At 48.0% G+C, this 27,780-nt stretch overlaps 1 protein-coding gene across 1 annotated transcript; it reads right to left on the bottom strand.

The window, feature by feature from the left end:
• BPI (bactericidal/permeability-increasing protein) lies at window positions 1-27,780 on the bottom strand. The gene is made up of 15 exons (XM_011366598.2): window positions 27,566-27,780; window positions 24,746-24,860; window positions 23,384-23,512; window positions 21,774-21,935; window positions 20,473-20,536; window positions 16,126-16,189; window positions 14,631-14,722; window positions 11,522-11,698; window positions 10,384-10,443; window positions 8,831-8,998; window positions 7,647-7,714; window positions 5,364-5,406; window positions 2,931-2,994; window positions 1,860-1,936; window positions 1-359 (listed from the first exon to the last, which is right to left on the bottom strand). Exons 1-15 carry the CDS (start codon window positions 27,693-27,695, stop codon window positions 321-323), a joined length of 1,452 nt encoding a protein of 483 aa, XP_011364900.1. The 5' UTR covers window positions 27,696-27,780; the 3' UTR covers window positions 1-320.

The following is a 27,780-nucleotide window of genomic DNA, read 5'->3' as shown; positions in this document are numbered from 1 at the left end:
ATTTTTGCAAAGTACAAAGAGAAATATTGTGGTTATAACTGAAATGCAACCCCTGGAGAAAATGTCCATGCAGGCTTAACCTTTGAAAGAAGCTCATAATCCCTAAAATATATATCACACACTTTTCCAAGGAACAAGGCTCCCTATGTTTAGATCATTTCCGAACCTGAGTTCAGAGAAGTTTGCAAGGGTGTCTGGGTCAAGAGCTAGAGAGGGACGCCTGGAGAAAGTGGCCTGTGCCCCACGGGCCCGTCAGGAATGGATGCTAACAAGCTATCACCTCCTGGCGCGGCTGACAACCCCCAGCTCCCGTGGAGACTTCAGCCATAGTGAACATCCGCTCCAAACAGTAGGAAATCCTAGGGAGAGATGGGAACACTGTCATCAGCTGGAAGTGCACGCTTGTTGTGAGTGTGGGGCTGCCGGGTTTTTAGAAGGAAACTCAGGGGCCCTGCCTGTTGGAAAGGAGAGAGCAGAGTTGGGCCTGTCTGCTGACAGAAAGGCAGGAGTGAGCGGGGCGCACTCGGGGTCTCCCTCTGGAGTCTGCACAACAGTGGCCGCCAGTGCCTGTGAATCTGTCAGCAGCTTCCCTGGCAGCTGCTTCCTTCTCAGACGCGGAGACTCCCAGGCAGCTCTGGAAGCCTTCATTTGTCATCCTAGCCTCATGGCAGCTTAAGGGAACCTCGTTCCAGTCAAGACTGCAAAACCACTTCTCTTCGCTCCTTCGTGCTCTTCACTCAGAATTTTCGGAAATGAAGAAATTAAATCGTGCCATGGGGTCATTTTTTTTTTTTTTTCTGGAAGGATAAACTTGCTTAAAGGCGGGGAACGTAGTTGAATGTGCTTCCTCTGTTCTCTCAGCTATTATTCCACAGTCTCTTAGCTCCATTTGTTCCCTGGTCTAAGGAACTGGGGGTTGATTGGACATTGGGAGTGAGGGAGATCAAGGAATTTGGGTGATAGGAGTTTTCCAGGAGGGCCACGAGGTTATCAGGAAAGCCCTTGACCAAGGTAAGGAATGGAGCAGGGGTTGAAGGTTATGTTACAGTGATCAGCTCCGTTGGGATATGCTGGGTTTAAGGGGCCCCGGGGTGGAGGTGCCAAGAAAGCCAGCAGATGCACAAGTCGGGAGGGTGGCAGAAACTGGAAGTGCAGCTGAATGAGTCACTGGGTGGCACAAAGGTGGCTGGTAAGCCTGAGTTGATGGAAGTGCCTGGGGAAAGCCCGTAGTGGGGGAAGGGCAGAGGCCTGGGCAGGAACCGTGGAGAACTCGCCTTGGGATGGAAGGAGAAAGAGGAAGCAGCGAAAAAGAGACTGCAAAAGCCTGGTGAGGAGTGGGGGTGAGGGCAGGGGGCTTCCCAACTAAGGGAAGAAAGCTCCCAAAGATGAGGTAAATAGTGTCCGATGCTGTCGGAAGTCAGGCTGGGGGAAAGGCAGGAGGAGGCTGTCCATTCTGGCATCTAAATCTGCCAGATGCTGACCACGCTTTATACCTCACGGGCCTAGAATGACTCTGGATGCCAAGGATGGCACGCAACACAAGTGTCAGTATTTAAATGCAGCTATCTTATGAAAGAGGCCCTGGCCACCACGTGAGTTTCATTTTTTAGCAAGTATCGTGTGAGAATGATGCAGGCAGTGGTTAAAAGCAAGGACATGGCTTTGGACCTGAACTTTATTCAATAGCTGTTTGGCGTTTCTGAGTTTAGTCTTCTTTCCCTTTTTATTAAGAGCACCCACCTTCCAGGGTTGCTTTAAGGGTAGAAAGCACTCGACATGGGGCTTGCACAGAGAAAACTTTGAGCACCAGGTTGCTGTTGTGGTGGGAGATTTGGTGAAAAGGGAGCTTTGAGACTTACCTGGTGAGACTGAAGTTCTAGGTTGAAGAGCTGCATCTGGCCAGGCAATGGGAGAGGAATGCCTTTCTGCAGCCTCTCTGCAATGGAGGTAAAGGTAAGGATAGGGGAGGAGAAGGGAGCCCGAGAGAGCCAGGCGAGTGGCCTCCCTGAACCGGTGTGCCTGGCTCTGGGTAGGGATTGGCAAAGAAGGCTGCCCTAGAGTCTCCCACCCTGTTCTCCATCATGCTCCAGGGACCTGGGACCCTGGCATTTCTGCCCCATCACCCAAGCTCACATCCAGGACCTGTGCAGGAGTCTTGCCCATGACCACCCTCCTGAGGGTGATGGATGGTGCTGCTGGTGGACGACAGGCCTGAGTGACAGTCAGGGGAGGCTGCTCATAGGGGTATGGAGAGTCTGAGGACATGTGATTAGAGGGTCTACTCATGTCCACGTGAAGTCCCTCAGTGTTTAGGATGGAACCGGAGCTGGGTGGTGGCCGGGGGAGGCTCTGCCTATACCATCACACTTTGAACCAGAACTCTAGAGAATCCTTAATTCAAACCTGGTCTCCTAGGTGATTATGAAGCTACCTTCGTTAAGATTAATTTATCATTAAATATTCTAGTCACACGTTATGTGGGCCTCTATGTGTACGGTTGCCCCTGACCCTGCCAAGGTTATGAACAGGCCTGCCTAGGGCCTTTACAAGCGTGGTGAGCATAAGCCCTTAGCCGAGCCCCTTCTTCCTTGGCTTTCCTCCCAGAGCTGAGAAAAGACTGAGGTCCACCTGCTCTGTGACCTGGAATAAGTCCCTTAACTTCTCCGATCTCCTCCCATGAACACTGGAGATAGTAATAATCCCCCATCTCATGGGGCTATCATAAGGATTAGATGGGCATGTAGTAGGACCTCCACCTGGGTGGGGTGCCTTTTTTCCATTCCTTTTCTGCATCAGATGCAATTTAAGGTTCATTTGAGGTGACCACCCCTTAGCCCCCACAACTGGGACCAGGCATTAAATAGCTCTAGGAATTAACCCCACCAATTCCCCTAGGACTAAAAATCAATTGTTTCTCCAAAGCTCCTTACCATTAATCTTGGGAAGCACAGCAGTGGGCACCATGTAGTTCATGATGGTCTGTAGCAATTCCACCTGGAAATCAGAAGAGAGATGGGACCCATGTCAGGGCACTGAGGCATCCACGATCTTCTGTCACCCTCCCTCCCGTGCAGGGCAACCTCACAGCTGGAAAACCATTGAGAGGTGGACCCAGGTGATGACATGAAACCCTGCAGCGAGATCAAGGTCACAGAAATGATCTCTTTTGCCCTAAAATTTCCAGATACAAAGCAAATTCTGAACTGTAAGGTATAAGGCAGAAATAAAGAAGGTCAGCAGAGAGTATTTAAATGTCCAAATCTTGGGAAATCGTCTGCAGGACATGGTGGCACTTTGATACTAGGAAATACTATGCAACGGTTTTGAATAACAATGTAGAAATATATTTATCATTACAGAGATAGTCATAATCTATTTTTGAGTATGGAAAAACAGGCTGTAGAAACTATGTAATTCCATTTTGTTATCAAATATGCATAGCAAAAGGTCAGGAAGGATAGAGACTCCAAATTATTAACGAAGTGGTGAAAATAGGAAATATTTTGTTTTGCAGGGTCTGATCCTTCTATAATGTATATGTTTTGCTTTTGCAATGACAAAAAAAATTCAACAATAATATAACACCCTCAAGAGGATTGCCTGTAGTGGCGACATTTACGACTTGTAAATATGTACATTTTTGTTCCCAGAACAATAGAGTTTCCTTCCCCATGCTATAATTCTCTGGGCTCATCAAATGTGGTGCCCTTCTTCCCATGAATCTAGGAACTTAAAATTTTTATTTTCTGTAGAAGCAGAAGTTAGTTACACACTGAGTCAAGTTACTAGGAGAGGCTTATCATCAGGAAATCTGTGAAATTACAGTGAGATTGCTTTGAGTCTGTCTGTTTGTTGCAATCTCATTGGCTGGAAATGGCTGGCTGCATTTCTATCAGATTTGGAGGGGACATTGGGACAGTCTGATTTTGGGGTTGGGTGGCTTACAAGGCACCCACTTGGGGGAGATCTTGGAGGGGGTATTTCAGAGGTCCAAGGAAATGTTCTCCGGGGTTCAACAAGAGGCCCCTGGGAGACTCTGACTTCCAGTGTAAGTTACAAGGTTGGTGCTCATTGAGGATAGCTGTTGAAGAGCATTTAAGCTGCTACTGAGTGGGCCACTCACCACCAGTGCCCTCGTTGGGCAGGGGAGGCAGGGGTGAGTCTACTTAATGATGGTCAGTGATTCCAGGTAGCGGAATCATCTACCTGGTCTGTCAAGATACCTGTTCCTCTCTCTTCTATCTGCCCATTTCCATCTCAGTAAGTGACTTTGTCATTTACCCAGCTGTTCAAGCCGACAATCTAGGCGTCATTCTTCATTGCCACTTCCCTCGCGAACATATCAAATATCTCACCAAGTTCTGTCTAATCCTACTTCAAAAGTACTGTATGTCCCCAATCCACCATCTTCTTCTTCCTCCCTGGCTTAGTCCCAGCCCCATCATCTCTTAGATGGACAAACACATCTGCCTCTCCATTTAGATGGACAAATACAGATGCCTCTCCACATGTTCTAACTCTTGTCCCCTGTAATCCATTTTTCTAACCCCAGCTGGGGACATCTTTCATAAAGGTATACATAAATCAGCTCATGTCACTTCCTGCGTGAAACAGTTCATCACTTCTCACTGCCCTTCAAACCAAATCTATTCTAGCCTAAAAGGTTGGGGGTGAAACCAGCCCCAGGGCCTTTGCCCCTGCTATTCCCTTTGCCTACAGCAGATCTTCTTGCTGGCTCCCTTGGCCCAAATATCACCTCCTTAGAGAGGCTTTCCCTGGTCACACCATATAATCTTCAAACTTCCTCGTCACTTTCTACCTCACCCCCGTTTTGTTTTTATAGTATGGATCTGGCCTGAAATGATCTTCTTTTCTTATTGTCTGTTTCTCCACCATGATATAAGGCTCTACATGGGGTCACTTGCCTGTCTTCTTCACAAACATATCCCCACACTTGGGGTAATGCCTGCCACCTAGTAGGTGCTCAGTAAACTAATTCACTGTTCATTCAACAAATACTTGTGGAGCAGATTTTCCATACTAGCTTGTGCACGTTTAATCCCATTTAAACCTCACCATACTAACTTGAGTGGAAAGGATTATTCCTTCTTTGTGGGGAAGGGCTGAGGTTCCAAAAGGGGAAATGACTTGCCCAAACCCCACAGTGATGTGAGTAAACATGGAAAAGTGATTCTAGCTCAGCTCTCTCTGCCCACAAAGCTCTTCCCATCATCACTTCACATGCAAATAATATGCAAATGAACCAGTGGCCTCCTTAAATGATGCCATGAGCTTGAGCAGCCCTCAAGACAGTTATCTCAAGGTCAGGGGAAGGAAGGAGCCACCAAAGGCCTCAGACTCACCGAGAAGGGGCCGATGTCCGAGTGCTTCAGTTCTAGGAGCAGCCTGTAAGAAGGGGTGGGGGAGGCTGAGACCACCATGTGCATGACCCATATGAGGGTCCAGTTACTGGGGAGAAGGGGCTTGCTCTACTGGATGTCGTCTCGTTTTTCCACCCAGTATCCATTCCCCCTCCTCTCGTCACAGTTTCCCGATTTTTCCTCTGGAGAAGTCACTCGCTCTCCGCATGGTTAGTGCTGGGCTCTGGGGTGGGCTGGCCGAAGGGCAGAGTCCACCTCCCTTGCCACAGAGATTGCTTCAGGGATGGACCTGTGACCCATGCTGGCTCAATGAGAGTTGGTCCCAGCACCTCTACTGGAAGTACTAGGACTGAGGTGTTCTCTTTCCTCCAGGAAAATTAGGGAGCTGCCGGTAACCGTTTTTTGCCACCACTTAGTGACAGCCTGCTAGGAAATGAAGCCAGCATAGGGAATAGTAGAACCAAGAGATGGAGAGAGTCAGTCACAAGGACTTTATTTAAGCATCTGGATCCACTCTTGCCTGAAATCCTTAGACTTTTCAATTATCTGAGCCAATAAACTATCCCTTCTTTATAGCCTGTGTGGCATTTTAACAGTGATCTCAGAGAAAGAGGGTAATACATAGCATTTTATTGAACCCCTATCATTCGCTATATTGAGTACTTTCCCCAGTGAATTCCTATAACACTCCAAGAGGCAAGGGCCATCACACTCCCATTTTATAGATAAGAATACTGACACTCAGAGAGGTCAAGCAATCTGCCCAAGGTCACACAGGTAATAATTAGCAAAGTAAGATTTCAAACAGGTCTCCCTGGTGCCCAAACTCTTGTTGTATCCAATACCCTACAAAACTCGAAAACTCGCAAAACTCACTCTTGTTCTCCAACAGTTGGGAGCCCTAGGACTCCTGCCCTATGGATTCTCAACCCCTACCCCTGCATACTTCAGAAAGTCTGTGCTCAGCCATAATCCAGCTGTATCCTCTCCGGCTCCTCTACGTGAGAGGCCCACAGGTGTTTCAAGGAAAATTAAATCCACATGTTTCCAAAGCAGTAACACTTGTCAGAATGATGCCCCTGGAAATGAGCAGCATGTAAACCTCAGGAGCTGATCTCAAGGTTAAGGACGGTTCTGTGCCAGGAAGAAGGCAGATATGGGCAGGAACGTGGGTCAAGACTCGAGTTAAACAGTGTGAACGTGATTCAGAGGCAGAGGCCGGGTCTAAATGTTGGGGTCATCACATCTACTCTCTCCGAGGGTTTCCCTCTCTCTTTTTCTTTGTGTGTCACCTTCTCTCTATCTCTCCTTCTTTCTTCCTTTTGTGTTTTTCTGTCTTTCTCTGAGAGGCTCCCTCTTAACGTGTCTGTCTGTCTGTCTGTCTCTCTTGCTCTGCGTCTCTCCCCTTCCTCCTTTCCTTTGTGTGTATGTGTCTCTGAGTGTCTGTCTGTCTCTGTGTCTCTCTTTTTCTTCTCTCTCCCTCCATTTCTGCATTTCTCTTTTTCTGTGTGTCTCTCTTTGTCTTTCCCTCTTGCTTACTGAGCATTTATTTCATCCCTTGCAGTATTCCAAACACTTCAGCACATAATAATACCTCATTTTATCCTCATGACGATGCTGTTAGCAAAGAACAAATATTAGGCTTATTTCACAGCCAGGGACACTGAAGTTTGGAGAGTTTGGTGCTTGCCAAGGTGAGTTTTCTTCAAATTCAGGCCTCAACGTCGGAGCCCACACTCCTAACCATGACCTCTGCTGCCGGGATTCAAAGCCAGGCACATGGATCACAGAATCTCCCAGCAGGGGGAGGACTGATGAAATCCCAAGGGTGGAGACAAAGAAGTTCACGTGGGTTTTCCAAGTGCCAAGGAAGGCTGGGGACGTGAGGTGGCTGGGGGCTGCTGTGGTTCAATGTGGAGTGGATCATCAGCCTGCACTGTCCAGCCATAAGTGGGCTCAGGACTGAGGGGTGTCCTGGGATGTGGGGCTTTCAGTGCCAAAACTGGGAAACTCCAGGCAAACTGAGATGGTTGGTCACCCTACAATGTGTGGTCTTGGGCAAGTCACTTCATCTCTAAACGTTCATTTCACTGTCTGCAGAATGGGGATATTGTGCCATCTGCACTGTTTGAAGCTTAAATGTGATGGGTGAGCAGGAAAGCAATGACGCAGGAAAGCAAAGATGACATCGTAAGGTCATTGCTAGCCTATGGACACCAGAACAGATGGGAAGCCCCCTCCTCCCGTCCCCACAGGCCCACTTACTTGTCCAAGCTGAGCTCTCCAACAAGCCTATTGGACCTGGTGCCAACTTCCACAGAAATGTTCGTGCTCTGCAAAGCAACAGCCCAGGAGGTAAAATCCTGACCCAGGGCTTGGGGGCTCTGGAAGTCCTCCAAGACCAGAAGGGTCAGCTTCAGAAAGGCCAGCAGAGGAGCCAATACGGCCAGGTCAGACCCACAGAACCCAAAGAGGAAGGGCCTCTTCCTTTGCTTTATGTTTGTTGATGAATCCTGGACTGTCGACCAAGTACCTTTTTCTCCCAGGCTTCTGAGACCATGTCAGAGTTCTCAGCCTACTCCTGAGGCTTATGTAAGCCAGACCATGGGGGTGGAGTCCAGGCCAGCCCTATTCTTACAGCCATTCATTAATTTATTCATTCAACAAATATTTGAGTCAGAAAACTGAGGTTCGCACCTCAGCTTTCCTGCCCACTGTCTGTGTGACCTTGGGCAACACCCAAAAACTATTAAATCTGCAAAGTAGATAAAATGGTCCTCATCTTGAGACTGGGCAGAACTGCCTGAGGTCTGTGAGTACCTCCTGGCGGAGAGAGAGTCTGACACTCACTCCCAGCGGCCAGTGTGGATGCCAGCAAATATTCGTGGAGTGATCGAATGAATGCACAAATCAACAATGGAATAAGAACTTGAATAAGTGAAGGATTAAACACACAAATGAAGGAATAAACAAAGATATGTGTGGATGAATAAATGATGAATAAATGAACAAGTAAGTATACAAATGAACGCTCAGTAGAACAAAGATATAAGTAAATGAATACATAAATAATGATGCATGTATGAACCAGAAAAGGTATAGCATATTTCAAGTTAGCAATCTAATGAATAATTGAATGAAGTAATAATTGAATAAATAAATTAATACATGAACAATACACAAATACATAACGAAATGACCAAAGACAAGAGCGAATGAATCAGGAACAATACACATATTTCAAGTCAACGCCGGAACGAATAATTGAATAAACGAATGCCTGTAGGAGCCCGAAGCAGTTAGTATGTTGGCTCCAGTCTCAGGTTCTGCAGCCACACAGTCCAGATTTGAATCTGGACAGGATTCACGCTGGTCTCCCTGACTCTGAGAGCAGGGCTCTTGGCCCGGACCAGGGCCCCCCCGTTTGCCCACACTCGGGAACAGCTTACCATGTCAAGCAGGAAGAGCGGGGCCAAGGAGGAGTTTGGGAGGACAGCAAAGGCCTGCGTCTCCAGGACAGGGATGAGGGCAAGGCCAGCAGGGGATATGGTGAGGCGCGGTGGGGAGGAGACCCACAGGAGGAGCTGCACCTTCATGTCGGGGAACATTGTGGCCACCTGCAGTCCCCAGTGGGGCAACCAACAAAAGGAGCAATTTTATTTAAATGTTTCTAAATCCTACTTTGTCCTGGCCCAAATAAACACCTCCAATGTCTTCTCATTGCTTTTTGACTGAATCCTAAAGACTGCACGATCTGGTAACTGGTACCCTGCCAACCTCACCCAACATGCCTCCAATGCCAGCCACGTGGGATTCCTGCTCCTCAAATATGACATGTTGTCTTCCCAAGACCCTTTGCACTTTCTGCTTCCTTTCCCTGAGTGCTTGTCCCTCTATTCTTCCCTAGCCTGATTCTTTCCTTTTTCTCAGGTTTGAGTTCAAATGTCACCTCCTCAGAAAGCAGTGGTGACTTCAAGGGGGAATGAGGAGGGCTTTGGTGACACTCCATCTCTGCTGGCCTCCAGTCCTCCCCCAAGTAAACTCACTCACAGTCTGAGTAAAAATAATGTGATCGTTATGCAAATTAAGCTTATAAGTCACACTTCCTCCACACCAGTACCTCCTGTACAAAAATTTCTGAGTGTTACCACTGGAGAGGCTGTTAAGGACTGAATGTCAACCCCCCCCCCCCCCCCCCCCCCCGCCCCTGGCCAATTCATATATTGAAGCCCTAACCCCCATTGTGGCTGTATTTAGAGATGGGGCTCTAAGGAAGCAATTAAGATTCAATAAGGTCATCAGGGTGGGGCCCTGATTCAATAGCTTCCTTATAAGAAGAGACACCAGAAAGCTCACTCTCTCCGTAGGTGCTCACAGGAAAGGTCATCTGAGGACACAGCAAGAAGGTGGCTATCTACCAGCCAGGCAAAGAGCCCTCCTCGAAAACTGAATCTGCTGCCACCTTCATCTGGGACTTCTCAGCCTCCAGAACTGTGAGAAATAACTTTCTATTGTTTAAGCCACGCAGTCTGTGGCATTTGATTACGACAGCCTGAACAGATTGAAACAGAGGCTTTCCTTGGTCACCCTGTCTAAAGTGATCTCATCAACCTTTTGGCTTCACTTATCACAGTTTGCATTTCCTTTTGTATTGTTTTGAGTGCCTGAATAATAAGTTTCTCTCTCCACTGGATGGGAACTCCAAGAGGGCAGGGATATGGTTTGTTTTGCTGGATGCCCCTGGCACATGGTGGGCACTAAATAAATATTTGTTGAATGGATGAGCCCCAGCATCCACCCGCACACCTGGGCACCTGACTGCTGGGAGCATTTCTCTGTTTCGGGGATGGGCTGCACAAAGCTACTGCCACTCTCTCAGGCTGGACTGCCTCTGGATCTGGAGTGGGGCTCTCATCAGGCCACTCAGCAGAGCCCTGTCCTCCTAACACCCCCAGACCACCTCATGAGCTGACTTTATAAAAGGGAACAGGCCTTTTCTTACCTGGGGTATGAGAGTTCCAAAGAATTTGGTCGTCAGTCGGAATTCAGATTCCTTTGGAATCTGTAGCAAGGGAAAAAGAGAAGGGAATTCTGGGGGATTTTGTTATAAACTGGGGGTGAGCAAATACCATACGAGGAGTGAGAGACTAAATATATAAATAGACAATGGCCAGACCACATATGACAATGGAATGCTGACCCACACCTTCTGCAGCAATCAACCCAAAACAGTCAGTACTGGTCAGTGACTACCAGCTTCCCAATTTTTTTGCCCTCAAAAAAGCCAGATATACACCTAAATCAATCACATAGGATGCCCAGCTTCTATTAGCCCACATCCACCTTCTCCAAGTCAACAATCTCCCTAAGCACACACCTGAAGCCCTCTCTTTTTCTCACTATAAAGTTTTCCCACCCCTTTGCCTACCTTTGAGTCTACCAAATGCAAATGATGGTGGCTGACCCCCTTACTCTGAAGAGTTCTCAATGAGTGGCCTTTGTTTACTTCCGCAGGGCACAGGTGGGGCTCAGCACCCCTTTGGTGGCCCTACAGAGAGGGAGAATCTGCATCTCTTCCAGGAGCAGCATCGGAGGAACCCCACGTGGTTGGTGACTGGGTTGGGATCTGGTTGCATCTAGACTCTGGAGAGGATGGTCATCTCCTCATTTTACACATGGGAAAACTGAGGCCCAGAGCAGGACTCGGCCACAAACATACAGACTGAGACAATGACAGTGATGATGATAATGGCAATATGATGCTAAGACTGGATTATAGAGCCTGGCGTACAGCAAGCTCATAACTCATTCAATGTTAGCTGTACTTGTACTACACATCAAGTACTTCCTACCTGCTAAGCCTGTGCTGAGTGCTTTTCATGTGTTTATATCTCATTTAATCTTCATTACCCCCTTGAGAGGAAGCTATTGTTCTTGGTATTTTATAGGTAAGGAAAGTGAGGTTCTGAGAGGTTGAGTCACTGGCCAAATCTGTAGCAAGTGACCCAGCTGCAAAAGAGGGGGCTGGTATTCGAACTCGGGTCCGGCTGCCTCTAGATTCCAGACCTTGATCTCCCCCAAACCAGACTGTCTGCTGCATTCTGAGTCCTCTTTCCACACCAACCCCGGCCCGGCCTCACCATGTCATCCTTGAGGGTCAGGTTCAGGACTCCAGACTGTTGGTACACGAGCCCGGCCGTGTTGAAGAAGTAGTCGGAGATGCCCAGGTACACCATGAGGTCGTGGTCGGTGGGAAAGGCCAGTGCCGGCGGGGCAAAGGGAGGGGGGCTGCGGTGGGCCAGACTGAAAATCTCCCCCTGAGGATGGAGGCGACAGAGTGAGACTGGCATCCTTCAGGAATCATAACTCGATGGGAAAAAAACCGGCTGTGGGTACCAACCACACGTTCACAGAGCAGGAAGCCATGGCCAGAAACCAGCAGTAGCATCACATGCCTCTTGGGTGAAGTGAGTTGCACCAGGTTACTCAGGGGTAAGTGGCAAACTGGAATTGCACCCCGGCCTCCAGGGTCCGGGAGCACAGTCCCATCCATTGTATTGGCTGTGCCTCAACCTTGCCAGGAAGCACAGAAATTCTACTAAAAGAACAACAGGCTCTGTGTGTTTTTTTTAATCTATCAAATTAGCAATGATTTTAAAAAGAGAAGTAAACTTTTGTGTTGTATATGTCATTTAAATCTATGCTATCCAGTTTTTGGTGAGCGTTTATATGCTGCTGGAGAATATATGTTTATAGTTTTCTGAAGGGCAATTTGGCAACATGCTACAAAAGCAGATCATTTATTTAGCTAAAAAAAATAACACGGAGTTATAAACAAGCAAATTGTAGATGGATACATGTGGTAGGATACCATTTATGTAAAATTTAGAGGCCTATAAAACACACTGCATAAGAATTATTGACACACAAAGGTATGGAGTAAAAGTATAAAACACAGACATGAAGGACGCACACTGGTGTCATCAGTGTGATTTCCCCAGGGGGGTGGGATGAGCTGGTTAGGAGAGGGGGCCCAAGGGGGCCTGAACGATTTGTTTCCATGACATTTCATTTCCCAAAATATCAGAGGCAAATATGACAAAATGGTACCGTTTCTTAAATCTGGGTGGTGATTTCGTGAGAGTGTGTAATAGTCGCTGTACCTCTGAATCATTTCATCGCTGAAAATTAACAACCATGACACCTACATTATAGAATTCCAGGCGACTCTTAAAAATAATAAGATGGACATATGTACCAACCAGGGTTCATTGCTAAGACATGTCGTTCGGTGAGAAAAGCAAGTGGAAGAATGGTGTGGATCCATTCAGGGGAACAGATCTTCAGGAAAACCTAGATGGGTTTTTGTGATTGAGTATTCGAATGCCTAGAACCTGGAAACTGGAGGGCTAACCTCCCACCCCTGCCCAGGGCTGACAGTCATTACTTTTGAGTAGGAGACTTGGGGAGGGGGTTGGGAGAGGGGGAGGGGAATAGGGCAGGGGTGGGGAACAGGACCCTCTCATCTCTCATTCCTTGGGGATAAGTATGTATCCTTTAAATCCTTTATTCTGTTATATTACTTAGATTTTTCTTTTTTTTCCTCTTTATTTTTTTGACATTCGATATTATTTTATATTAGTCTCAGGTGTACAGCATAGTGGTTAGACATTTATATAATTTACGAAGTGATCTCCCCATAAGTTTAGTACCCATTTGCCACCATACATAGTTATTATAATATTATTGACTATATTTAGTTAGATTTTTTTTTTAAAAAGCATACTATTTGGTCCAATAATTTCACTTGTAGAAAATAGTCTAAGATGGGCAGGGATCTACCTACCAGAATGTTCACAGCAGCTCTGGTTATGTTTGTGGGGAAAAAATGGAAAGAGCCCAAATGTCACCACATCACTGAAAGACCCAAGAGCCAGTTTAAGGGCTACAGGAGGGCATCCTGGAAAGATGAGCCCAATTCACTGTTCTGCTTTTAAAAAGTTGTAAAACAATATGTCTAACATCACTCATGTAAAAATGTGTATATTTATTTCTATGTCTGTATGTGATTTTTATGTGTATTTGTTTCTGTATCGTGTGTGTGTGTGTGTGTGTGTGTGTGTGTGTGTGTGTGTGTGTGTGTGTTCCTGGGTCTTGGCATAGACAACTACTGGAGGGTTGGAGGAATCTAACTTGTATGTCAGTAGTGCATACCTCTGAGTTGTAGTATTTAGATAATCTTTCTCTTTCTTCCTTCCTATTTGTTTATTTCTCTGCTCCTCTGTAATTTCTAAATTTTCTTTTCTTTTTCTTTTTTGTTAACAAATGTGTTTTAGAACAAACGAGTAAACAGTAAACAGCAAGATAATCACCAACTGTGGAGAGCCTGAATGAGGTACACCCAGAAAGAATTCAGGAAGGGGGACCTACTCCAGCTGGGATGGTCGGGGAAGGCTGCCTGAGAGTAACGTTTAGCACAGAACCACCTGGAGTGTAAGAAGCCAGCGGGTAGAGCGGGGAGGGGAGTTCAGGCAGAGGGACTGGATATGACAAGGTTCCTGATGAGGGAACAACTGTGATGTGTTGAGAAAGTACCAGTCCAGTGTATCTGGTTGGAGGGTGGTGAGTGAGGAGGAAGGGGCATAAAATGAAACTCCATCCATCTATCCTTCCATCCAGCCAATAAATATTTATTGAGCACCTACTATACGCCAAGCACAGTTCTAGGTGCTGGACATACAATAAAGAACAAAGCAGTCATAGGCCCTTCTCTTTCATCCTCGTGAGGGAGATAGACTTGTGACTGCGCGTGCGTGCGTGCGTGCGTGTGTGCGTGTGTGTGCGCGTGTGTGTGTATGTTAGTAATAAGTGCTGCTGAGAAAAATAAAGCAGGATATGGGGGAAGAAAAGGGAGCTGTTTCAGGAGCAATGATCTGAGAAGTCATCTCTAGGAAGAGGATATTTGAGCAAAGACTTGAAGGAAGGCAGTGAGAGTTTATGTGGATATCTGGGCGAGAGCCTTCTGGGCAGAAGGAGCAACAAGTGCAAAGGGCCTGAGGAGAGGGTAGGCAAAGTGCATTTCAGGAATGGCAGGGAGGCCAGGGTGACTGGAGCAGAAGATGCAGAGAGTGGAGTGGGGGAATGGTTGAGGACAGAAAGGAAGGGGGTGGAATCACTGTAAGATTTGTTTCAGATGATGATGGGGAACCCCTGGAGCAAGGGTATATGATTCTCAAGAGTAAGTCTCACCTTCAGCTGCACATCCAAGGTCTCAGCTGTGACTGTCGGAGGTGACAACAGTGAATAATCGATCCCAGCCACATTATCTATCTTGGCTGTCACTAGAGGGGAAGAAGATGGACTATGAGCTGGCTCCCCATGGCAGCGTCTTTGGGGCCTGGGATGCAGGGTCAGCACCCCCTAAAGTTGAATCAAAAACTGCAGTGCTAGTTCCATTCACATCGCCTCTAGAGAGCCCACCCTGAGCTCCCTTTAAAGGAAAATGAACCCACATCCCACACTCACAGACATCCTCTTCCTCCCTTCTTCCAATAGCTCCTAGATGAGGCTGAAATACAAGGTCAAGGAGCAGAGAGAACTGGGCTTGAATCAGACTCTGTATGACCTTGGACATGTCCTTTGCTTCTCTGAGCCGCTTTTTGTTATTTGTAAAATGGGGTAATACTGGTGGCTCACTGGTTCTGGAGAAGCGAATGAGAAGGTGTATGCCTAATGCCTTGTACATGGTAGGGCCTTGAGAGCCAGAAGGCATTGATATGAGCAGTGATAATATCCCAGGCTGAGCCCAGGCTGGCTCGGGTCTGAATGGTTTCTCTGTTTCCCAGCAGTAATCAATGAGAATTAAATAGCCCCTCCTTCCCATGTTAGAGGCTCATAAATGGCAACTTGTCCAAGATGGCACATCTGGTGAGCGACGGAGCTGAGACTCAAACCAATATCTTTTTCCTGCCTGATGAAGTTGAACTTTAGACACTGCAATGGCATTGAACATCCCCAGGATGGGCTCTGCCCCTGGAGAGAGTGGGTGGTGCCCGGTAGAAGGCAATGCATTGTCAATGGGCATGGACTATGTGCATGCCGTGCCAGGCTTTCCAGAGAGGAAGTCGAAGTAGCAGTTTGGGGCGCAGACTCTGGAGTAAGGAAACCTGAATTTGGATCCTGCTTCTGCTTCTGACTGGCTTTGTGATCTTGGGCAAGTCACAGCTCCTTTCTGAGCCTCGGTTTCCTCGTGGTAAAATAGGAAAGCTGAGAGGAGACAATTCTGCTGGGTGCATGGCCCATGGTGAGCACTAGGCCAGAGGGGCCCTCCCTCACTCACTATAGCTCTTCGCAGTTTACCAAGCCCTTGAGGTTAAAGAGAATTGTCCCCATTTTACAGATATGGAAACTGAGGCCCAGGGAGGTGAAATGACCGGCCTCAAATCTGAGGTCAGTATGTATGTCTGGCCTCAGAGAGCTGGGGGTATTTGGTTTTATGGCCTCTACAGGGATAGGGGAATGAGCAGGTGTGAGCTGCTTTTCTGCCTCATGTCTGGACCTGCCAAAAGGACCTGGGCCAATAGATATCCAATGCCAACTGCCATTTGAAAATAATCTGTTCTATCCATTCCCACCCAGGCCCAAGCCCATGTGGGAAAATTTCTGGCTCCATCCATCACACTCTCTCTGTTTCCCTTCCCCAAACCCCTTCATACCAACTTCCTCAGCCCTGCCCAGAACTCACTTGTCAGTGTCTGGAAATAAGGTTCCAGCTTGGAGGACACAGAACTGGTCACTACCTCGCAGATCTGGGAAGAACGAAAGAAGTGATCAGTGAGGGCTTCCCATAGCGGAAAATGTCCTTGGGGAATAATGATCTAAACACGTTTTGATTTCCTGGAATGTTTCTTCGAAAATCATGAAACTAATCAAGTTTCCCTTTTCTTTTTGGCCACCAGGAAGCTCAGAGTCCAACAGGTAGCCTGGAAATACTAATTATATATGACTGGATGACCTACATGTCTGCACTTTATTTCCTGCCGTAGTATGAAACTTTCCTAATGGGTATTTATGTTTTCTATTTAATGCGAGGGTTTTGTTTGTTTGTGTTTCTTGGTTTGCTTTTACTGTCTCAGATCCTTTGTGAAATGAAGTGAAAAACCAGCAGGAGGTGATCAGTGGTTGGCCTTCTGTCTGTGCTTCTGGGAGCAGGAGGCGGGCCCTCTGCTCAAGTCTGGGTGGGCACTGTCACCTTGGCTGAGCGTGGCCAGAGGAGCTTCCTGCCCCTCACATGACCCACAGGGGAACAAGCACAGGTCTAAGAAGACTTGGGTCCCCTGCTGATTTTGCCACTGAGGAAGTGACTCCACTTCTCTAGGCCTCTATTTTCTCATCTGTAAAATGGAATGCGGGAGGTTATATTTTCCATTCCACTTGCTCTTCTGGAATATGGCCTGGCCACACCCGGAGTCTGTGTACTCTCCCTTAGAATCTGGGAGGGCATGGTCACTTGCAGCAGAAGTGAAATTGTATAACTTCAAAGATGAGGTCACGAAAGGTTGTGCAGCTTCTATTTTGGTCTTGAAATGCTGCCTCTCTGGTCACTCCCTCTGGGAACCTACTGACATGCTGTGAGAAGCCCCAGCTCCATGGTGAGGCCACGGGTAATTGCACCTGAGTGGAGCCTTCAAGTCTTTCCAGTCCAGGCATCATGGATGGGGTGGTTCCAGCCTCGAGCTTCAGGTCTTCCCAGATGAGACCCAGACATCATGGAGTAGAGACAAGCTAAGCCAGCCCTACCGTGCCTGTTGATTTCCTGATCCACGGAACGCATAAGCATTATAAAGTGGTAATTGCTTTATGATACTATATTTAGAGCTATTTGTTTTGAACCGATAGCTGGAAAACAGGATTAATATCACAGGCTTCCCTAACGTGAAGGCATGGGGGCTGGAGGCAGAGTGGCCAGATAAGTTCCCACCTTTACCATGTGGCTCAGCCCAAGTCTCAAGTGACTTTCGCATCATTAATCCAACTGAGTCTCTCCAGTCTTTGCCTTTTCTGACTGCTGGCGGCCCTTGGCATGGTGGATCACTGTCTCTTAGAAATTCTCTTTCTAGAGTCCTGGGACCAAGGACTGTCCCCTCTGCCTGTCCCTTCACCAACTCTTCCCTGGTCACCCGGATGAGCTGCTCTTCCCTCTTGAGGATCAGAGCTCCTTGGGGCTTCCTTCCGGGTTCCCTGCTGCTTGCACCCACATGCTCTCCCAGAGCCCTGCCACATGCACCCATGGCCCCTGCTATGGTCCATCTGCAGGTCACCTGCACCTGATGTGAACAGGTCTCCACACACCTGGCAACTCTGTCTGCCTGAGGACCTTCCCTGCTCCCTGGTCCTTGCTCCCAAGTGCCGAGGCATTAAAGCTGCCAGTAACAGCCCCAACCAAAAAGGGGTGAGGGTTGGTGGATAAATTTCCCAGCTTCCTCACCCTCTGGGAGCAGTTCTGAGGCATGTGTCCCACGGTTCCTCCGAGAATCATCCACAGGACCGAGTCCCAGTTGCCCGCAGCAGTAGCCCACTCAGTAATGCTCCTGTCCCTGCTCCCCCCACGCCCCTCGCTGCGCTGCCTAGGTTGGCCTCCTAATAAACTTCTTGCACCTGAATCTTTGTTTCAGCACCTGCCTGAAGTAGACCCAAGAAAGTCACCTCCTCCTTGCTCCTGCCACACGGCCAGCACACAGAACTGGGCGTGCAGCCCACACTTTTCCCCTGAGCGCCAGCCTGAGGAACCACCTGCCTCCCAGCCACAGGCCCCCAAGGCCAACTCATCCCAACCAAACCTCTCAGTTTCTTACTCCCGCTCAGGGCTGCCCCTCATCTGCCCAGAGGGCACCTTCCACACTTCCTCCTTCCCCTCTGTCAATCAAGTTATTTCATCTGGGGGACGAAGGGAAGAAGAAAGGAATGAAGGAAGGAGAACCTTTGTTTTCCTGGAGTGTGTTTCTATCTCATAAGACTCCACATGCACCCTGCCACATGCACCCATGTCCTAAGAGGGCTTAGAATGCTATTCTCTAAGGAGCCTGTACCTCTTCTCCAAGTGGCCCAAAGGTGCAAGGGGCAGCACATCTGGCAGCTGGGGCCAGCTGGACTCTTGGGCTGCCTGTCCCTCTGCTGCTGGCCGCCAATGCCACTCACTCATGAGCCACCAGATGGCTCCAAAACACAGAAAATCACATCACAGCCTGGATCCTGGCTTCCTGCTGCTGGCCCCCACTTCCCATGCTCCATCCCATCAGACTCCCCACATACATACCTGACACAGACTCAAGCAGGCTCTTCCTTCCCTCAGATACCCACCCTTCACCCTGGTTTCCTTGGGAGTCCACTCCTCAGCTCACTCCTCCCCATTTCGGGCCCTTCCTAGCACCGTGGACAACCCGGTCACCTCATTCATTCTTTCATCCACCTGTCAGTTCATTCGTTCCAGCCAGTACTCGTTTCTAAACAACATCTTGTTATGCTTAAGAGCTTCGCCTCTGAGGTGGGGTGGCCTGGTTGGCATCCTGGCACTGTCACTTCCCCTCTCTGTGTCTCAGTTTACTCATCTGTGAAATGGGGATAACCGTAACACCCCTCTTGTAAGGATTTTGTGTGGATTAAACTCTAGAACCCTTGTAAAGAGTTCTTAACAGAGTGCCAAGCCCACTGTAAGCACTCAGCCTATGCAGGTCATTCTGCTCCTCCTCGTCTCCACCACCATCACGGTCACCAGCACCATCTTCACTGCATCATCTTCTCCACTATCATCTTCCCCACCACCACCATCATCATCATCTTCGCCAGAAGCAGCAGCATTATCACTTTTTAGGTAGGCTGCTATTGAGAGGCCACTCTTAAGGTATTATCAAGAAATTACTTGTTTTAATAGTTCCGAATGTTAAATATGAGCTAACACTCCCCTCCGATTATTACTTAATTACAAAGATAGTTGAACTATGGGTCTGCCAGGCCAGTGGGCGAGCATGCTAAGGATAGCAGCAATCCTTACAATAGCTTGGTGAAGAAGGTATTAATGTCCCCATTTTACAGATGATGGAAGTAAAGTTCAGAAAGGTCAAGTAATTTGTTTCACGATTACATGGCTATTTAATCCTTAGAGCCGGAATGAAAATCTAGAGATTCTGACTCTAATAGCTATTCTATAATCCACTGTTATGCATTTTGACAACCGCGCATTGATTAAAAAAAAATTTTTTTTGACAATGTGCCTTCAGATAAACGATCTCATTTGTTTGATGTCTCCCCGCCCACATTGTTGATGCCTTTGACTGAGAAACCCAGCGTCTCCCATCTAAAAGACTTCACAGCCTCCTCAGTCTCCCCAAGAGCGCTGCCCCCACTCTTGGCCCTTCTAGCCATTTCACAGCAGCCAGAGAAATTGTTCTAAAGCACAAACCTAGCCAGGTCACCCCCTTGCCTAGAACCTCCCCACTGCCCTCTAGAGAAAGGCCAAGCTCACTTGGCTTGCAAGACAGGCCCACGGGATTTCTAGAAGTTGATGGTGGAAACCCAGCCCAATGAATGGCCCCTTTTCGCCACTGAAGAAGTTGGCTGGCGTGGGGGGCGGCAGGTTAGGGTGAAGGCTGGGTTAGAGCACTGGCCAGTTCCAGCCTCGGGAAATTGTTTGGCCACACGCCAGTCTAGCAGCTTCATTAATCGCATGTTTTCTGTGTGGGGAGCACCACAGATGGGGTTCAGGGTGGGGTGGGGATGGGGAAGAGAGGGTTAAAGGAAAGGATGCTGGTTTCTCTGAAGGCAGGAATCTTGAGGGGAGAGAAGTAGTCTAAGTGGACATGGGCGGGAGGCGGGGGTTACTGGGTTGTGATGTGACCCTTTCTTAGTCTCTCACTGGACTCCACAGAAAAATAGACATGGCCGAATTTTAGATCCGGACTCGTCATTTCAAAGGGCCATAAGGACTGCTGGAGAGGCCTGGGCGAGAGCAGAAGTGTCCAGTGATGCATGAGGTGTGTGGGTGGGGAGGGCCCCACCCGCTCTGACCAGGGAGGAGAACCTGAGCCCCTCCTACCTTGCTGTTCATGGTGTCTCGCAGCGAAGACTCGATTTTTTTGTGGAAGAGTTGGATCAGCCACCTGGAGATTGACATGTGGGGACAGGTATGAGGCTTCCCAGGTGTCCCTGAGCTGTACTCGGTAGGCTGCCTCATCTGGGAAGCCGTCCTTCCTATTCCAAATAGACCTAGGCACCCTTGTCCCTGGGCTGCAACTGCACACGCCCCATCAGACACCTCTCCCTCTGTGTGCAGTTACCTGTATAGGAGGTTCTTTCTTCAATAGGGGCACAGCTGGGCTCCTGCCCGCTCTCAGCCTCATTTCTCACTACTCCCTTTCCTCTCTGCAGGTCAGCCACACTGCTCTGCCATATCCTCTTGTGTGCCGTGCCTCCTCCCACTACAGGGCCTTTGCACATGCTGTTCCCTCTGCTGAAAACACCCCCAACCCCAACACCTATCTAATTAACTCCTACTTATTCTTTTCATCTTAACTCAAATGTCTTTTCACAAAGGAAGAACTGGCCAGCTCCCAGGCTAGTTCAGATCTTCCTGTTCTATGTGTTCGCAGCACTCTGTGCCTCTTTTTCTTAGTTCTTATATCCTTTTGAAATGCTTTGTGAGCCACTCATTGATGCAATGATTTGATTAATGTTTGTCTTCCTCACTGGGCTGGAAGCTGCAAGAGAATAGGGACTGTGTGGCTAATAATCTGGGGCCAGATATTCCTGGGCTGAATCCCTCCCAGTACTCGCTAGGTTATTTCCTATTCTTTCCGTGTCTTGGTTTGCCATTATTATATAAAATGGGTAATAGTAAACTAACCTCATAGTCATTGTGTGGATTGAATGGGATAAGGCACATGCTTAAAACAGGGTGCACCGTAAGCCTCCAATAGCTGTTAGCTATTTCTAAATTGTTATTGGCCACTGCCGTTTCCCTAGCACGTTGCACAAGCCTGGTGCATAACAGATTCTTAGTTGATGTTTGTTGACTGGATGAATGGATGAATGCCTATAGCTTTATGGTGAGGATTGTAAAACTTAGTGCAAATATAGTGTTTAGCCCAGAGCCTGGGGCATATAGTCAGTGCTCAGTAAAGTTTGCTGAATGCATGTTGAATGAACAAGTGACCCTTCAAGTTAGGGACGGCGTCCACTCCATCTGTGGACCCTTGTCCCTCCCCTATACCCGAGGTCTCTGCACAAGGCCTGGCATGGAGGTGGCACTCAGTGCATGTTTTCTGAACATGGGGATGATTAGGACAGTTCTCCTTGATGTCCGTCCTCCCATCCGCAGTCCCAGGAAGTCATACATACCCCAGGCTGCTGCCTGAGATGTGTATGCGGATACTGTCAATCTGGTTACTGCAGCTGGTGCAGGTGATGGTGGAGTGGCCAGAGGTGGGGTCGCAGCTCAGCTTCAGATCAGCTGAAATAGAGATACCCTCCACGCTCAGGTAAAAGTTGCCTTTGGTTTTGCTGAAAGGAGACAAAGAGGAAAGAGTTGAAGCAAGCACTTTCTTCTCCACTGCCATTCGAAATTCACTTCAATGCTAGAAGGTAGTTTTGCCATTATTCCCACTCCAGGTGCAGAAATGGAGTTCAGAGAGGGAGGCTGCTTGCCCAAGGTCACACAGCAGCTGAGTGAAAGAGCCAGGTCCACCTGACAGAACCCTGCTTTTACCCACTGCCTCAGCCTCTGCCCATGCTGTGTGGCTTTGGGAGCGTTTCTTAACTTCTCTGAGCTTCAGTTTCCTTACCCAGACCCCGGATCAGAAGTGAGACACCAGTATTGCCACTAAAAAGCTGGGTGTTTCGGGCCAATGACTTTAATTAATGAATGCTCTTGTTCGTTAAATGGGGTGAATAACTCCTCCCTCGGAGATGAAATATTTTAGATAAGACAGTGGACATGAATGTCGTTTGTCAACGCTTATATAATGTAATGAAGTCTTGTTACTTTTTTATGATCAGTAAGTGAAGTGAGATGCAAAAGGGCCCAAGTAAAGAGTTAAGCAATTCTTGTCATAGAGAATGGACAGACCTGGGGGTCTTTGTAAGGGAGAGAAGATTCACAACCCTCTCCCCACCAAAGCGTCTTCTCTTCCATTTTTTCCCTGGATTCCCCACAAAACAGAATTTGCTAAAGTGACTGGTCAGTCCGAGGCCACTACCATTAGCAGACAGGATCACTGTGGTGAGAGCCCAGTATTTTGTTTCAGAGTTGTGGTTTGGATGATTTGCCCCAATTTTTCACTCCTCTGTGCATCCCTATGCTCACTGTTGCCTATGTTGGTGGCGGGGGTGGGGGTTGGTGCAATTCCATGCTCTTAACTTTTGGCTTAGCCATGTAACTTGCTTCGGCCAATGGCATATCAGTAGATGTGACCGTGGGCTAGTTCTGAGTTTAGACCTTAAGGGCATCTGCATGTTTTTGGTTGCCCTTTTGGCTCCCCTGATATCATTAAGAACATGCTCTGGGTAGCCCACTGATCCAGAGAGGAGGAGGAGACACAGGTGGAGCACAGCTGAGCCCAACCTAGATCAGGGAATCCCAGTCAACACAGAGATACGTAAATGATAATATATGACCTGTTTTAAGTCACTGAGTTTGAGATGCTTGTTACACAGCAATAGCTAACTGATAAAGGTATAAATTGAAGGTCTCAGTTAGCCTTTCATCCTAAGCCACATGGCATGAAATCAGCCTTGCCAGTGTCCTTCATCGAGACGAGGACAAATGTTCAGCTATTAGCCAAGGGTTATATTGAACCTTCTTACATGAAAAACAGCCCCAGGAACCCCGTGGGGACAAGTGGTTATGAACAAGGCAAAAATTGGGCATTCCTGAGATCCTGGCTCTCATCCCTTCTAGTACCACCAAGAGCTTACCCATACACTCAACAAACCCAAGCTTGGAAACACACATGAAATTCTTTCGTGCCTTCCATTTTCCACTGATCTTGACATTGGCATTTGTCACGGAGAGCTCAAGACCCTCATTGGGCAATAGTCTTATCTGGGAACTGGAAAGCTCGATGCTATGGATAACCATGCTGCAAAGAAAAAAATGTTCAATTAGCCTCCTGGGAACCCATACAAGGACTCAGTCAATAGTTAATGTAGACTCACCCCTCGCCTACCTCAGCCCTTCACCCCATACATTCCAGGACAACCCAGAAGCTATGAGAGCAGTCTTGGGAACTCTGTGGGATTGGGCAGAGTGGCTAAGCTTTGAAGTCAGACAAGTCTGCATTTTAATCCTGCTCTTCATTTTATTGTTGTGTGACCCTGGGCATGTCACTTAATCATCCTGAGCCTCAGTTTCCTCATTTGTAAAATTGGCACAATAATTTCTGTCTTGCAGAGTGTATGACTATCAATGAAGATAACAAATATTAACCCGTTGACTACAAATTTTGTAAAGGGGCATAATGTGTCTGTCTTTTTTCACTACCGTGGCAAAACCTACTGTGTCTGACACATAGTAGGTGCTCAAAAATATTTGCTGAGTGAATTGGTATATAAAATTCTCTATAGGACATTTATGAATTTTCTGCCCAGCGCCCACACCCGCTTCGTATGGTAATAGAACTGCCATCTAACTTTGAAGGAACTCCCTTCCCACATATATTCCATGTTACTCCAAAGAAAGTTAACTTCACTTCCATCTTCAAGGGGTGGAGCTTATGACTTGGGCATCAGCTATTTAGCATATTCTATTCCTCTGGCCACAGTGATTGGTTCGGGAGTGCGTACATAACCTAAGATGGACCAATCAGGGTGAATCTTAGGGTTTTTGCTTGGAGAAGGTGCTGATACCTTCCATGAGAATTAGATCTCCTCAAGGGAAGTGATACTGAGAGGTGGCAGAGAGAAACAGGGTCCAGTGGCATTTGAGCCTAACTCAAGCTGAACCTGAAGCCAGACTATTTCAGGGACATCTCAGTTATGTGAGCCAATAAATTCTGGCTTAGGTGGTTTCAGATTAGGTTTTCTGTCCTTGAACCTTCCTCCCCCAAATCCTAATTGATACATGGGCCTGGCACAGGGTTTTGGGGGTGATGACATCCCCTCCAGGAATCATGGTGAATGCCTGAAAGACAGTTTTCATGGTTTCCTCCACACTCGGCTTGGGAGATTGTATCTCCTTGGGATGGTGTGAAAACTAGCTTTGGGATCCTAACCTCTCTGAGTTTAGGAGTTTGTGGCTCTGCGATTCTAGGCCCTGGTGTCTCCAGAACACTACAAGGTCCTGCATACTGAGGATTGAGCTAGACAGGCCTCACCTGTAGAAGCTATAGTCACCTTTCCCCAAATGCTTGATCTTAAAGCTTCCTGAGAAAGAGGGGATCTCGATCTTCTCCAGCTCTTTCTGCAGCATGGCCACTCCCTGCTGGCAGGCTGAGGGGAAAGAGCAGGGAGCAATGGTCACAGATGCAGCCCAGGAGCCTGAGCTGGCAGGTCAGGGCAGGCTCTGGGCCCTCGCCCCTGTCCATTACAAGGACAGTGAGGTCGAAGAGATCTAAAGCTGAGGTTTTCTGTAAAGGGGCCAGATGGTAAATATTTCAGCTCCATCAGTTATACTGTCTCTGTCACAACCATTCAAGTCTAATGTTATTGCCCCCAAACAACCATAGACAGAATGTAAATGAATGGGTGTGGCTATGTTCCAATAAAACTTTATTTATGAACACTGAAATTTGAATTTCATATACTTTTCACATGTTGTCAGATCTTTTTTAAAAAACTTTTTTCAACTATTTAAAAATGTAAAAGTCATTCTTATTTCATAGGCTATACCAGATTTAGCCTGTGGGCTGTAGTTTGCCAACCCCTAGTCTAAAATATCACTGCCCTCCAAACACCCAGTCCTGAATCCTATGAGTATTTATTGAATACCTACTCTGTGCCTAGCTCTGTGCTGTGTCCTCATAGGTGCTCCATCTCTCTGGCTTTTGGACTCTCTCGCCACAGGACTTTTGTACATGCCATTCTTGCTGCCTACGAAACCCTTCCTCCCATCTTCACATGGTCGACTTCTAGTCAGCTTGACCATCACTTCCTCGAGGAACTTTCTCTGACCCAGCAGATGAGAGCAAGCCCCTTATTATCATTCTTCTGATAGTGTGGGCATCTCCTTTGGAGCTCCCAGTACTGTTTGTAACTGTGCATTTATCCATGTGACTTCTTGACTAATATCTCTTCCTGCCCCTGAAGGTCAGTGGTAATGTCCGTTCTACTTACTAATGTAAATAAATGTTTCCTACATTTACCACAGTGACTGGCTCTTAATATTATAATGCACTTAATATTTCTTGAATGAATAAATGAGTAACTGTCCCAATGTCAGGAATTCTACTATCAGTTATCACATGGCTAACAGCATCGAATAACCATCTAAAAGGCACACATTACCTGAGAAGGAGTAACTAGTAAAATGAAGGATCCTAGGCTTTGTGTTTTCTAAGAGCCAATTAGGAAGTAATAACAACAACAACAACAACAACGACAACGACAACAATAAACATTTTTTAAGCTCTTACTGTGTGCCAGCCACTGTTCTGGGCTCTGTTCAGTTACTAGATTACGTTAGTGAATTTGAACAATCGTAGGAAGTAAGTCCATTACCAACCCCAATTCTCAGATGAGGAAGCGGAGATTCACAAAAGTGGCCACACAGCTGACGAGTGATGGGGGCAGGATCTGAATCTAGGCCTAGAACCTATGACTTGAGATAAGCCTTCTGGGAATTCAAAAGTAAGCAATTCATATATCGGCACTGCCTGGAGAGGAAAGAAAATGTGGGATGGCTGGGATCTGTGAGTTAGCAGGGACCAGGTTTCGAAGGATCTCAAATGCTATGCCAAGGAATGCGGACATCTTCCGAGGGCCTGAGGGAATCACTGAATAGTGTAAGTAAGGAAGGGGACATGAGCAGATTGGCTGCATTTCAGAAATCCCATTGTGGTTGCCCTATGCGGTGTGAGTAGAAGGGGAGACTGAGGCTGCTGTGACAGAATATGAAGACTTCTGGGCTTGAAGGCTGAGCCCAAGTCTCTGCTCCCGGGGAAGGCTCCAGGGCCACCCTAGCCCTGTATTCAGAGCAGGGCCATACTCCTTTCTCCTAGCTCATGTGGTTTTCTGTCTGCCCTCTTGGTATTCAGGGGTGTCCTGCCTGGGCTGGAGTAGGAATTCGGGGATGGTACACCAGGTCCCCCTGAGTCCTGTCCTGATGACCCCAGTAGTACACCAGCAGATGAGGCTCTCCCTTCTCTGTGGGATTTCTCTGGGACAGGCTAGCCCTTAATTGTTCTGCAGTTCAGCTTTCTGCCACTGGGAGGCAGCATCGAACAACCCCACGCTGGGACATCAGACCAGAGCTCAAATCCAGCCTGCCCTCTGGCCTACGCAGTACCTTCTCCAAGTTTCAGTTTGCTCACCTGTAAATGTTGCTAGTAACAGCGTGTCCTGCCCGGGGTTGAAATGACAATGAAACGAGATCGTGCGTTCAAAGCTCCTAGCACAGTGCCTGGCACAGATCTGAGCAGGTCAGCAGGGGCTGCTTCCTGTCCCTTTCTCCTCTGCCTGGGCCTGGATGAGTGGTCTGAGGGACCCTCTCTGGGTCACCCAGATGGGTAGTGTGGCTGCCCTGAGGGAGACCATTAAGAAGGGCCCTCCCCACGCTTCCCCTGCTCCCTGCTCAGCCTCCTCACAGCCTGAGCTCTGCCCACGCTCAAAGCTGAGCCAGCAACTTCGAAGCAAATAGCAGGGCTGAGAACCAGCTTTGGAAGGCAGTAAAGGGCCCGAAAGCCCGAGTTGGGCTTGGGATAGAGGGAAGGAAGGGACTGTGAGGGCCCTCAGGGGCCTGAGTCCTGGACCTGGAGTCCTCCAGGCCCCGCACTCCAGTCCCAGCGCTGCCACTTCCCAACCTTGTGATCTAGGGCAACTCGCCTCGCCTCGGTTTCTGAAGATGTGAGACAGGTGAGAGGGCCTGCTTTAAAAAGCTGTGAGCATGCCATGCCTTGGATTTAAAGGGCTGCACACAGCAAGTGCTCAATAAATGCCCCTCAGAGATGGGAGAGGTAGGAAGAAAGGCATCTGATTACCGTAGTCCAGGCCCTTCTGGGTGATCCTGGCCACGACGCCGGGGTTGGTGGTTGCTGTCACAGCTGTGCCCAGGGCGGCCAGCGCCACCAGGGTTGCCCACCTCCTCGTGTTGTCAGGGCCCCTGGCCATGTCTTTGTGCTCCAGAGCTGCCAAAGCCTCGAGGCCTTGGCGGGGAACCAGGGACCTATAAAGGAGCTGGCTGTGGAAATGAAAG

The sequence above is a fragment of the Pteropus vampyrus genome, unplaced genomic scaffold (assembly GCF_000151845.1).
Source record: "Pteropus vampyrus isolate Shadow unplaced genomic scaffold, Pvam_2.0 Scaffold125, whole genome shotgun sequence".
Lineage (NCBI taxonomy): Eukaryota > Metazoa > Chordata > Mammalia > Chiroptera > Pteropodidae > Pteropus > Pteropus vampyrus.
Note: the sequence above shows the minus strand (reverse complement) of the source record. Positions and strands in the feature narration are given on the sequence as shown.